Source organism: Gadus chalcogrammus, chromosome 19 (assembly GCF_026213295.1).
Source record: "Gadus chalcogrammus isolate NIFS_2021 chromosome 19, NIFS_Gcha_1.0, whole genome shotgun sequence".
NCBI lineage: Eukaryota > Metazoa > Chordata > Actinopteri > Gadiformes > Gadidae > Gadus > Gadus chalcogrammus.
In genome coordinates, this window is record NC_079430.1 from 2311950 (window position 1) to 2325620 (window position 13671).

At 45.2% G+C, this 13671-nt stretch overlaps 2 protein-coding genes across 2 annotated transcripts in view; one reads left to right on the forward strand and one right to left on the reverse strand.

Annotated features, from left to right (window-relative positions):
• Positions 1-12568, forward strand: part of LOC130372315 (collagen alpha-1(XXVII) chain A-like) — a 74292-nt gene extending 61724 nt beyond the window's left edge. The window contains exons 41-61 of the mRNA XM_056578273.1: positions 59-112; positions 443-499; positions 655-708; positions 806-859; positions 950-1003; positions 1357-1410; positions 1783-1890; positions 2299-2406; positions 2561-2668; positions 2796-2849; positions 3389-3451; positions 7433-7486; positions 7579-7614; positions 7742-7759; positions 7870-7905; positions 8107-8133; positions 8235-8288; positions 8551-8725; positions 8854-8963; positions 9111-9329; positions 9555-12568. Of these exons, the coding sequence (XP_056434248.1) occupies positions 59-112; positions 443-499; positions 655-708; positions 806-859; positions 950-1003; positions 1357-1410; positions 1783-1890; positions 2299-2406; positions 2561-2668; positions 2796-2849; positions 3389-3451; positions 7433-7486; positions 7579-7614; positions 7742-7759; positions 7870-7905; positions 8107-8133; positions 8235-8288; positions 8551-8725; positions 8854-8963; positions 9111-9329; positions 9555-9701 (1644 nt within the window). The 3' untranslated portion in view covers positions 9702-12568. The remainder of the gene's footprint in view (positions 1-58; positions 113-442; positions 500-654; positions 709-805; positions 860-949; positions 1004-1356; positions 1411-1782; positions 1891-2298; positions 2407-2560; positions 2669-2795; positions 2850-3388; positions 3452-7432; positions 7487-7578; positions 7615-7741; positions 7760-7869; positions 7906-8106; positions 8134-8234; positions 8289-8550; positions 8726-8853; positions 8964-9110; positions 9330-9554) is intronic.
• On the reverse strand, positions 4185-5486 carry LOC130372316 (uncharacterized). The gene has a single exon (XM_056578274.1). The coding sequence runs from the start codon at positions 5246-5248 to the stop codon at positions 4280-4282; it is 969 nt and encodes a 322-aa protein (XP_056434249.1). The 5' UTR covers positions 5249-5486; the 3' UTR covers positions 4185-4279.
• Positions 12569-13671: the final 1103 nt, after the last annotated feature.

Sequence of the window (13671 nt, forward strand, 5' to 3'; positions counted from 1 at the left end):
GACTCGGTTGTAATTTCTTTGGTGGAATCTGATTTGACTTGGTTTTGCATCACTCCAGGGCCACCAGGGATCATCAGGGCCCATCGGGGGTCCGGGGCCCAAAGGTGAAAAGGTACGCAATGATTCACTTTATATTCTGTTGATTGGATAACTCTAGGCTCTTAACGTAGCATTAAAAGATAATCCCCTGATCAAAACGAAACTCCTGCAAACTCAGACAGAAAAAAAGAATGGATATATGCATAAAAAAGATATTAAAAACAGACTTTAAGTAAGAATTTAATATTGCCGTTATGGTATTGTTAGGATACATTTCATCTATCAAATTATGTTTGGCATGATGTTGTATGATTTACCTCATTCAACATAATGCTAATATGAGACAAAATGCTAATATCAGACATAATGCTGATATGAGATGAACCATTTCTTATTCTCTCAGGGCGAGCAGGGGGACGACGGGAAGGTGGAAGGGCCTCCTGGAGCTCCGGGCGACATTGTGAGTGGCCTCTCCAGACCTCATGTCTGCTGATGTGGATATATACGTGGATAGAGCTTCCTCTTGCAGTCTGCATGTGAAGCTCTGTTTTGGGAAGCTCTGTTCTTTATCCCATTCAGCATGGCTTTGGTTTGAACGTCTGTGTTTTTCACCAGGGAACCCCTGGCGATCGGGGAGAGAGGGGCGAGTCGGGAGACCCGGGCTACATTGTGAGTAGGGGGTCCTCAGAATGGTTGAGGTCAGCGCTCTGTTGTGATGATCCTACACTCCAAATACATTGTACTATATCATCCTCTAATTCTTCAGGGTCAGATCGGTTTTGATGGCGGGAGAGGGAAGTCCGGAGCCCCTGGCCTACCTGTGAGTGTGGCCCCCCCTTGTATACCGATGGCTATTACACAGGGTTGACAGTACACACTGATGACCTTCTGATTCATTGATCCCTCACAGGGTCACCCTGGCCTGCGTGGGAGGCAAGGCCCCAAAGGATCCAAAGGAGATCAGGTAAGAATATCAGGTCATGCTTTAGGATGTGAACTTTTTGTTTCAGCGTGAGTTTGAGCCCCATTGGGCTCAAACTCGTGCAGCAGTGTACATTGTGGTGTACACTGCTTAATATTGTCTGCTCTAGATTCTGTCCCATGGATACGTGTCCCTCGTGAATGCTGCTGGACGGAGGGTGTTGGGAAACTGTTTTCTAGATCTCAAAGAACCTTATTGCTCTATATACGGTTTGCTTCTCATGCAGGGTCGTCTCTTAGTCGTTCAGGAGTTACGGGAAGATTAAAGTAAAAGAGAGAGAAATTCATTGGGGGCTGTTCTGTCTTCCTTATGTCTTATCTTCTTCTTTATTTTAGGGTCAAAAAGGCAAGCAGGGTCACATCGGCGCAAAAGGATCAAGAGCATTACAGGTGCGTCCATCACCCGAGTCCACACTCGACATGACCTGGTGGAATATTATGTTATTTATGGGATATCCGATACATTACATTCAAGTCTAAGACGCACACAGACAGTTCCATAAAACATTTAAGCAATTATTAATATGATATACATATTTCAGTTTTCTCTCTCTCTCTCTCTCTCTCTCTCTCTCTCTCTCTCTCTCTCTCTCTCTCTCTCTCTCTCTCTCTCTCCCCCTCTATCTCTCTCTCTCTCTCTCTCTCTCTGTAAACAATCAGTTAAAGTGATTTATTTATTTTGTTAGAGGGAAATGTGATGTAAGTTATGAGTTTTAAAAATCCCAACCGTCTCTGTGTGTCCTCCATCCCTCCCTCCTCCAGGGCGTGGTCGGGCCCATGGGTCCCAGGGGGGTGGTGGGCCGGGAGGGCCAGGAGGGGCTGCCTGGCATGGATGGACATCCAGGGAAGGATGGCAACAAAGGCATGCCGGTGAGACGGCGACACTCATTATTCTCACTGTTAAAAGAATATACTCACTATTTCAATGGAGGACAGGATCAACTGCACTAGGGTTTCAGAATCAGAATCAGAGTAACTTTTATTATTGTACAAATACACAAGAGTCAAATTCTTAGGCTTGGTTCCTCAACCGCCACATAGCAGCAACAATACAATATAAAATAAATACATATAAATAAAAAGATGTAGAATAAGTAAAGATAAGTAGCAGAAGTGTAGAGTGATCAAGTGGTAGTGGTATCAGCCACGGTTGATTCTAGTGCAAAAATGAGTTGCGATTACAGAAAAATATGTATTTAAATAGTCTGTTGCTGTAGTGTGTGCGTGGCTTTGTTTGTTAGGCGTGGCCAGTTGTAATGCCTTCTGTCCTGTCTATAGGGGGAACACGGAGACGACGGGGACTTTGGTGTGATCGGTAACGCTGGTGCACGGGGTAAACTCGGAGGTCCAGGACTTCCTGGCGACCAGGGGACGTATGGGCTGAAGGTGAAGAGAAATCTTCTGCTGAACAAAAACACAAATATTACCCACATCAGGTTGGGCTCAGTGTGTTCGTTTTGGTGGATTTTGTGAATGAACACTTTCTGCAATAGAAGTCATGCAGTGTCTTTTCTCAAGCGCTCATTATTTCTTCTTCCAGGGCGAGCGGGGTCTTCCGGGACAAGTGGGACCCAGGGGGAAGAGGGGTTTCAGGGGCGGGATGGGACTGCCAGGGACCCAAGGAGACCAGGGACATAAAGGAAGACCTGTACGTTACCCTTGAGCAAACCATGGTTCCATTGGTGTATTTCAGACTAGACCCCTGTACACTTTGTAGGTTTACTTGTTCTGTAAGTCATACGTTATATAACGATGTGTGTTTTGATGATAACTAGGGAGACTCAGGCGGACCTGGTTTTCCTGGCTTCCTGGGACTACTTGGACCAACGGTATGTCTAAAAAGTGCTCTCTGACAACAATCTATGATTTATCTTCTGCCATGTTAAACTGAATTACCCTTTGATCGAACACAGGACACCATACATTGTGCTCCAGAAATCACATTCATCTCACTTCTTCAAGTTCTGAAAGATAAAAACTCAGATACTGGTGGGGTTTTATTACTCATTATGACTTATTTAAACAAAGGGCACCAAAGAAAACGTAATGATGAAGGAAGGATAATAAATCACCATCGCACCCAACCATTAAACCTCTTGAATATATACCATCTTTTAATGAAAGGCCCACCTGGTACAATATTGGGGTACTGTCCTGCCTGTAATGTCACATGGTCCAACACATTCCTCCTTGAATAATGATTTTTTTTAGTTTTGCCCTAATTACGTTTGCGTTGCCCAATGCCAGATTTTGGGACTTTTTAACTTGAATATCAGCATAGAAAGCATTTGTACGATTCTACGAAAAAAGAAAAGGAGAAAGCTGTTCCTTGCACATGCTTCCTCAGGTGACATTGTTGTTGTTCTAGGGGGCCCCCGGAGACTATGGACCAAAGGGCATCCAGGGGCCAAAGGGGCCCCAGGGTATGATGGTAAGCAACGGAATCTAAAAATCTGGCCAAACAAATGTGTGAACACTTGAATTCCTTGACCATTAATAGGTGTTACGGCCACCCTTACAACACGGCTCGCGATCCGGCGGCCCGCAACGTATTAAGAATACATAGACCAAAGTTCCCGATCACAATGATGGTGACGTTTATTTCACAAAACTTCCAGCAAAAGGACACTCATTAAAGAAACAAAAAGGTTGGACGAAGCCTGGGCCAGCCACGCAATGGGCCGTCGAAGCCAGCACTTCCTCCCTACAGTTCCCATCCTCCGCTATATAAAACAAATGCGAAAACGATAGCAGTACTCCAAGCAGGATTCAAAGGCAGCTCGGGTCAACGTGAAGACGCCAGAATGAACCGCATCGGGAGCACAGGGCACGCCTTAAGTAGCCGTAGCTCCACCCCCAGGAATCGCGAACACCTGCGAGGACAGAAGAGAATAGCGCGGGTGGAACAAGAAGAAAAAGGGGAGGCGCGTAACACCTCCACCCTAAGTTAGTGTTTTCCTCTAGTTTGATTTTTTTTTCCCAAAACAAAAAACAGGAAACAAGGAAAACACAACAATCTCAGACACTGATTTACAAGCGCGACAACGCATCTGCTACCACGTTATCCTTGCCTCGAATATGCTTAATAACTAGGCTACGTTGAAGGCCTGTAGGAAAAATGCTCCAACGCATCAGCCTTTGATTGGTGTTACGTATCGATTTCAGGTACACCAGGGGATTATGATTGGTGTAGGTGGCAACAGGAACGCTTGCCAGACAGTCTTCAAGAGCGTTTTTCAGGTCGCTGTAAGAGGCAAACTCAACCACCCCTTCGTTGAGCCCGTCTCATGAAATCCTTCAAGTCCTGCCAGCTGACCCGTGACGACAGGTTCTCTGCGATCAGACGGTCCTCCGTCCGCATCGGAGGAGGATTCCGACTGCGACCACCCTGGGAACCCCGGCCATAGCGATCAGGGAAGCGTCCTCCTCCGCCTCCTCTATCGCTACCACTTCCACCTCCGCCACGCCCACCACGCAGACGCACACGGGCATGCTCAATGGTCACCCTCTCGTTGCAGAGCTCTTTGCCATCAAGCTCATAGACCGCATCTTCCGCGTCCCTGGGGTCGTCAAATTCCACAAAGCCGAAGCCCCTCTTGAGGTCGATGTCTCGGATGCGGCCGTAACCTTTAAAGAACCTCTCCACGTCCTTCTCCCGGGCCGAGGGGTTTAGGCGACCGATGAAGATACGACAACCACTCCTGTTCAGAGTCTTCTCCCCAACCTCTCCAGACGACGACTGGCCAGAGATAGGTGTAGCAGTCAAATCCACAAAACTGCCAGAGAGACCAACTTCATCGTCCAAGGGCCGGTGTTTTGCCATCGCACGGGTTACGGCACACGCAGAAAAAACTCCAGAATACTTCTGAGCCAACCTATCGTTACTCTCCGTAACCATAGGAACCACCGTCACTTCAGGTTTTACCAACACCCTGCCCCCAGCTAGATCATTTCCCAAAAGAAAGGACACTCCTTCAATCGGGAAACAGGGACGAACACCGACAACCACCGGACCGGTCACCAAATCGGACTCGAGGTATACTGTATGCAACGGTGACCCCATGCACTGCATCCCAAAACCACGGACAATTACACTTGAACCCACACCGGACGCACTAGAAAGGGGCAAAATATCACTCAGAATAAACGACTGGGACGCTGCTGTATCCCTCAGAATAGTCACCGGCACTTTACCCCCCCCCTGAGTTAAAGACACTTCCCCCCTCATCAAGAATGGTGCATATACGTCCAGCTCTGAATCCCGACACTCAGGAGTCACCTCCGGCTTAGGTCTAACCGATCGTACACAAAACACCGTTTTCGTAGGTTGCCTATCCCCCTGCAGAGCATAACAACTAGCGATCAGGTGCCCAGGCTTCTTACAATAGTAGCACACTGGACGCTCCCTTGTGCCCTTATCTTCCGTAACGGGCTTCTCCTCACCGACCGAAGCGCCGTGTCTACCCGGCTGGACAGAAACCTCGTGATCGCTTTTAGCATGCCGCTCTTGCGGCACCGTTCCTTTCAAACACAAGCTTATGTGTAAGTGCGTACTCGTCAGCAAGGACCGCAGCGTCGGACAGCGAAACTGTTTTATTCTCATTAAGATAGGTGGTAATCTTCTCAGGCAAGCAGTTCTTAAACTCTTCCACCAGCACCAAAGCTCTGAGATCACCCAAAGTCTGCACCCCTTGTGACAAACACCACCGATCAAAACAAACCTCCTTCTCCCGAGCAAATTCCACATAAGCTTGCGTCTCCAGCCTTCTATGCCGACGGAACCTTTGGCGATATGCCTCCGGCACAGAGCTCATATGCCTTCAGAACGGCAGCTTTTACCAAGTAGAAGTCCAGACTGCTCTCAGAGGACAACGCCGCGTAAACCTCCTGCGCTTTCCCAGTCAACACACACTGCAGCAACACCGTCCACAAATCACTAGGCCACTTCATCGTGGTTGCAATACGCTCAAAAAGAATAAAAAACGTATCCACGTCTTTCTCAGAGAATACCGGCAGCAGGCGAATGTGTCTAGTCACATCAAAAGCAGCGCTTTCCCAGTGTGTACGCCCACCTGTTGAGAGAGATGGCACAGCCACGCCAATCTCCAGCTCAAGTTCCTTCAACCGCACCACACGCTTCGTCTCCTCCTCAAGCTTCTTCACCTCGAAATGGCAGGTCATCTCCTTCTCCTTTAAAGAAATCTCCTTCTCTCTCAAAGAGGAGGAAATTTCCGCCTCTCTCAACGAGGAGGAAATCTCCCTCTCCTTCAATTCCAGCCTACGCAACTCCAGCTCAAGCTCCTTCATTCTTATCTGCTCGTTGAACCCCGCCTCATCAGGTTCACAAGGGGAAATAGCGCCCTGCGCTGCCAATACACCCTGTTCAACCAAAACAGACAAAAGTCGTTCCTTAATTATCGGCTTCCTGCCGTACTTACTCACATCGACACTGTATCTCCCCGCAATGAGCTTTAGGTGTTCTACCGTGCACCCATCCAGTTTCTCAATGGTTGGGTCATCCACGAAACCCTCCAGATCGAACTCCATCTCGACTAAAACAAACCACAGTTGACGAGAGAGACGAAAAAAAAATAGAACCCTACCAACAACGCAAGTGCGATAAACAATAACAATCTTGTATGGACGAGCCCCCAAATATGTTACGGCCACCCTTACAACACGGCTCGCGATCCGGCGGCCCGCAACGTATTAAGAATACATAGACCAAAGTTCCCGATCACAATGATGGTGACGTTTATTTCACAAAACTTCCAGCAAAAGGACACTCATTAAAGAAACAAAAAGGTTGGACGAAGCCTGGGCCAGCCACGCAATGGGCCGTCGAAGCCAGCACTTCCTCCCTACAGTTCCCATCCTCCGCTATATAAAACAAATGCGAAAACGATAGCAGTACTCCAAGCAGGATTCAAAGGCAGCTCGGGTCAACGTGAAGACGCCAGAATGAACCGCATCGGGAGCACAGGGCACGCCTTAAGTAGCCGTAGCTCCACCCCCAGGAATCGCGAACACCTGCGAGGACAGAAGAGAATAGCGCGGGTGGAACAAGAAGAAAAAGGGGAGGCGCGTAACAATAGGAGTGAATCTTCCTTCTGTTCTTTGATTTATTTCAAAGTAAACCTGAAAATAAAAAAATTTAAAAATTGGATTGGACGCTTAAAGTTTTGATTGGCGAGGAGGAGATACTTGTCAGGAATCTAGTGGGGTATCAGGCAGTGTATTATCATTAGATGTAACCTGATTACTACCCGCTTGGAATTGGTGTTGTAGTCAACGATCCTGGTTGTTTTAGAGGAAGTTATAGCAATTCAAATGTAAACAAATCCATTCAGCTCAATGTTAGGTGACATGTTAATGTTATATTTCTAACATATGTCTTTGATTCTCTCCTCAGGGCATAGGGGGGTCGGCCGGTCTTATGGGAATCATCGGTCCTAATGGAAGTGCTGTACGTATCGCACAGCTCTAAACTCACACTGACTGTTCTCTGGACTTCATGTTCTTTTGATTTCATTGCTAACAGTGAGCTTTACATTTCAGGGTCCTAGAGGAGAGAAGGGCAACCGTGGAGAGAATGTGAGTACACTTCTTTTTTTTAATTAGACCTTCACCTTAATCTATGCATCACATTTACATTATTTTAAAACACTCAAATAGTTTGATGTCCAGGCTTAAGAAAAATATTTTTGTCTTTTCTGAACAGGGATTGCAAGGACCAACGGTAGGTGTGAATTAGTTGCGTTGCTTTAGGGAATAAAAGTCCAGACATCATATCCAATCTACTGTAACCCATGTATCAATAACTCCTGATGATCTCGATGTCTTCATCAGGGATCTCCCGGACCGCGCGGGCCCCCCGGACCACCTGTAAGCTACAGCTCCCTTTCTAGAACAAAAATCTACATGTTAATCACTCTTTTCTCTAAGCCACGTTCCTGTCTCTTGTCACTGTCCGGCCACAAAGGCACAATAAGCCCATTAAAAAAATTAGGTATATTAGGTAATATTGTAATAATATCTTAATGTTATAAAATACCTTCTACTGATTATTCTCTATTCCTTCTCTAGGGCCCTCCAAGTATTCCTGCCTCATTTGTAAGTCATTACAATTTTACTCATTACATTCATAAGCAAGTCATCACCTTACATTTTGTATTTCATAGAGAAAATGACATCAAGACGGTTGTTATTTCCAGATGGAGGATGGTCTTCATTTCTTTGTGGATCCACCCACCCCACTCAGGACTGAGGTGAGCAGAGCAACATTGGAGTGTGTGTGTGTGTGTGTGTGTGTGTGTGTGTGTGTGTGTGTGTGTGTGTGTGTGTGTGTGTGTGTGTGTGTGTGTGTGTGTGTGTGTGTGTGTGTGTGTGTGTGTGTGTGTGTGTGTGTGTGTGTGTGTGTGTGTCAATGTTTGTGTGTTCCTGTGTGTGTACGTCTTTCAGATTAATATAGACAAAACAAATATTTTCCCTGGCCCTCTTACAACTATGTTTACTCTCCTCAATCATCAGCATCTTCATGAGCCGGCGATGGACCTGCCAATGCTGGACCAGGGCGCAGAGATCTTCAAGACCATCCACTACCTCAGTAACCTGATCCAGAGCCTGAAGAACCCGCTGGGCAACAGGGACAACCCCGCCCGCATCTGCAAGGACCTCCACAGCTGTGAACACAAAGTGAAAGATGGTGTGTAGTGATTATGTGTGCGTGTGTGTGTACAGTATGAATGCTTTGTTCGCATATAATGTTTTGCTGATCAGCATAAATAGCAGAAAAATACTGATTGGTTGATAAACTTGTGTTCTTTTTGTCAGGCACTTATTGGATTGACCCCAACCTAGGCTGCTCCTCAGATACTGTAGAAGTCTTCTGCAATTTTACTGAAGGAGGGCAGACCTGCCTCAAGCCAATCACAGTATCCAAGGTAACGCAGACACAAGGGAAACACGAGTGAATCAATGAAATCCTCACAACAATTATTCTCAAATTCTCCCAAATATCAATTGAAAAATAAAGATAGAAACCTGAGACCTAACCGACGTCTTTCCCTGGCTTTCTTTTCCTGAAACAGCCGGAAATGAGCGTTGGCCGTGTGCAGATGAAGTTCCTGCACCTGCTGAGCTCCGAGGCGGTGCAGCACATCACGGTCCACTGCCTGAATGCCGCTGTGTGGAGCGAGGAGGACGGCCGGCCCCCTGGCCCCGGCGCGGCCACCTTCAGGTCCTGGAGCGGGGAGATGATCCATGCCGGAGGGGAGCTGGCCCCACACGTCACAGAGGACTCCTGCTGGGTGAGTGGTCATCAGGCTGTGCAGGGTGGATGGACTGTCCGGTGGTTAGGGTGTTAGGGACTCCCAGCCCAAAGGTTCTGGGTTTGTATCTCCCCAACAACCGCAGTCCACTGGGACGGGATGCCCCAACTCCTTACTGTTCCAAATATATCAAAGCAACACCCTGTCAACATACAAGACCATTAGATAGTATGACAGTGACAAAAATGTATTCCTCCATTTCAGATGAAAGACGGGCGCTGGCACCAGACTCACTTCGTCTTCCACTCGGCCGACCCGACGCTCCTCCCCGTGGTGGACATCCTCCACCTGCCCCGGACCAGCCCTGGCTCACACTACCACCTGGAGGTGGGCCCTGTGTGCTTCCTGTAGCACCAGCCAACCCCCGCACCTTTGCTGGGCTGCAGGGGGAACCCTCTCTCTCTCACTGGGTGACTCCTGCTGCACCGAGGTGGCCAAGAAGATACAGCACATCCCCGAGTACTGTCCTTCAGGGCACCTCCCGGCTCTGCCCCTCCAACATCCCCCCTCCCCTAGCCTGGCCGGCCAACATCACATTGGGGCGGGGGTGTTCACAGAAACAGAAGAGAAGCAGGACGAGGGGGACGAGGAGGAGGAGGAGGAAGAGGAAGGGCTGAAGAGGAGGTGAAGGGTGGATGGGGCTCTTGCACTAACAGCTCCTTCAGAGGGCAGTAGGGGGGATGGTTCCCCCCTTGTATGGGTGCCAACATGGGGCCACCCCAATGCAGAAATTAAGTTTCATGCCACCTAGTCTCTCTGGAACAATGCTAAAGTGAGGAGAGAAACACGGCCTAGCCCATTTTGTGTTAACTTTACCAACAGTTGGACCTTGTAGTAACTTATTGTCTGTTATGGTATACTGTATTGTATACCTACTGCGTGAACTGTTTGTTTTTTTTGGAAAAAACACAGACACAATTCTGTTTAAAGGAGAATCATTAAGTCAGTAGGAGTACTTAAATGTACATATATATATGCTTATTGCTTAACGTTTATACATGTATATCTTATGTAAAGAAATAATCTTCAAGTGCAATAGAAAATGAGAAGATCATTTTATAGTCTAAACATGTCAAATGATATTGAAGGCCTTTCAGGGGTGCTGTTCTATTAGCCTTTGGTGCTCATCTCCTGTCAATCAAGTATATGTGAATTGTTACACAATTATATTGAACCGCAAAAAAAATCGTTATTGTTCCCCTCAAATGTAAGCTCAAATGTAAGCTCTTTTTTTTTAAGTAAAACAAATCCATAAGAAGGGGCATCCAATCAGATTTCATTAAACGTTATTAAGAAGCTACGTATAGAGACCCCGAGGATTCGCCACCCTCAATATTTGAAATGAATACAAATAACAATGTGATTTTTGAGACAGATCTGGCCTTGATATATATTCTTGCAAATATGTAGTTTAAATTCTCAAGAGTGCATTATTTTCGACGGTGAACTTTATCTCAACCGTGGAACGTGAAGTCAGATGTAGATACTAATCCCAAAGAAGTCCCTGCTTCTCTCACTTTCTGTTTCCAGAGGCTTTTATAAACCACAGAGAGATAAAGGATTATTATCTTCTGGTCCAGGTACGTCTATTGGACAGGCTATAGCTACAGGCAATCCCTGGGAGCGAAGACTGAGCCAGAGTCCAAACACACTCCTTCTCTCACTATCTCACACTCTGTGCAAAGCCAGGCTGGAGTTGGGAGTCACTGTGCTGGCAAATGTGAAGCTGTTAATCTGAAATAAATGCACCCATCTTACTTTGGTTAAACTGACTCCCAAAAGCTTCTCTCTCTCTCTCTCTCTCTCTCTCTCTTGCATGGCGCTAAGTAGGGTTGAGGTGCTCACCTAGTGCTCTAATTACACCACTTTGCAAAAAGAATGAATAATAAATATACAATTATTCTGATAAATATAAATGCATGCATGCTCTATTTAAAAACAAACAAACATGTAGGCATAGTTTATTGCCAAAGCTTATTGAACTTCCCCATCCTCTTATTGTTATAGCCCATCCAGAAACGAACACAATGCATAGTTGCTTGATGATTTCAAATCTTGTTTGCCTTTTTTTATTCATGTTTCTGTTGTACTGCAATATTCAGAGGTATATATTTTAAGAAAAATCTTTTCATGGATAATAATATACAGTGCATCAATAGTGCACTTCCACAATCCCTGCCACACATAGTGTATGCAAACACACACACTGAGTTGTATGTACTATCTCTTGCAACACTTCTAGTGGAAATAGTTTGATCACATTTATTTTCTGTGCTGTAGTTGAAAACTGTGTATAATTGTGCAAGTCTTGCTATATACAGTGATCCCCTCTTGCTAATTTAATGTTATTTAATGTTGTAAAAGTGGTTTCTGATAGAGCTAGGTGCTGATTTAACAATAGTAGTATTTCTGACTATTTTATATAACAGTTTGCCCAACTGGTCTTGGAGTTATAGATGTTTTTTATGTGTAAATGTTAGGCTCCAGAGGAAAAAATATATTGCAATGTTTATTGTCTTTTATTTTTTTATTTTATTGGCTTTATTTTTTTTCCTTTATAATAATCAACATGTACTGTACAAGGACTTTGTTCAACTCTATAACTTGTCTTTAATGGAAATTTTTAAGTTCTGTACTATTTGTAAATTCGTTGTAGAAATTAAAATGAGCTAAGAATACCTCACATTATTCCTTATGACTTGGTAGAAACTCTTCCTGATCTGTTGTGGAAATATCAAAACATCATCCAACTCTGGAACAGGAACAACCCTGGTGCTTTTATCTGTTGTGTATCTGTTAACCTTTCTCTGTTCAATGTTCAGTTGTCTAATAAATACAATGAATATGTGTCAGGACCATTACTTAAAGAACCACTACGTTGTAGTCCAGGGGCCTTCAATTAAAATTGAAGACTTGCTAAAAATTCCTTCCAAGAAAGGTCTGAACCTACCAGGTACATTAGGCCTGCAATTCAAGTAAACATAAAAAGTTCATAAGGCCTACATGTGAAGTAAGCAGAACAGGAACACTAGGCCTACACTTCAAATAAACACAAAGTGCAGCCTACATTTCAAGTAAGCAAAACAGGTACACCAGACCTACATTTCAAATAAACACAAAAAGAGAATTAGGCCTTCAGTTCAAGTAAGCAAAACAGTGTCTCAAGTGGTGTTAGACCCAACAGGTCCTCAAAGATCTCTTTCTTGTCTTGATGAAACAATCGCACATAAATTATCCGTTACATCTGAAGACTCATCAATGGCTAAGGATGGGGCACTCGGAACAGCCGCATGAAGCTGTGACAGTGCGTCATCTGATAACATTTCGGATTTTCTGGTTGTCGTTAAAAAAAACAAAACACATTGGGATTTGCTTTATTTTTTCACACAATTCATCCCTTTGTTTTTACCTTCAGGTAACGTCTCGGCAGCGGCGTCAAGCACTCCTTCACAACAGTCGTGTCACTGAAAGTTTTTTTAGGTTGCCCCAAAATCCATGCAATCTTAAAGTGAGCATTCATTTGCACGTTGCTGGCCTGTAAAATGAGTGTGTGAAGACACGCGTAGACATCTCGTACTGAGCTCTCAGTTCAGATAATTTCCAAGCTCTTACTTCTGGGGATACTTTTCCTCGAAGGATCTGTGTTTGGATTCGTAATGCCACTTAATATTCCCGCTTTTTATCAGCGCCACGGTTTCAACACATAAAAGACACAACAAAGGTTTTAAAATGTCTGTTTTCGGGGTCAACTTTCCTTATTTTCGAGCAAGCCATTTTCTCATTCCAAATCGCTCTTCCGGTAAACAAAAAATTTGATTGGCTATTTTTTGAGTGACGCTATTACGCACATGCCATGACAGACGGAGGGAGGGGGGGAGTTCGGTGAGTGCATGATCTTCGCTCTGTGAAGATCATTGCTTTTTGCTGTATTTATGCTGTACTACAGACTATTCTGCCTTTCAATTTGTATTTCAGTGAGAAATGATTTTACTAACATAATCATGCTTTGTATAGTGAAATCATTAAAAAACAAAAAATTGGTCATGGGTCCCGATAGGACCGTCGCTTGGTCCGGACCCGGACCGCGGTCCGCCGTTTGGAGATACCTGTATGTAGTCCAATTGTATCGAGCCAATATAATCGCTTCAGAATAACGCCACTAGATGGCAGAATCGTACAATTCAGACCACAGTAATGCTTTGTACCTGGTGGAGCGAGGACCCTTTCTGTCCCGTCTTGCTTTCAGATGAATGAATGCTTATACTCCGTTTAGAGATATCGACAGCCGTTGCAACCTTCTATAAACTTGACGATCATAGTA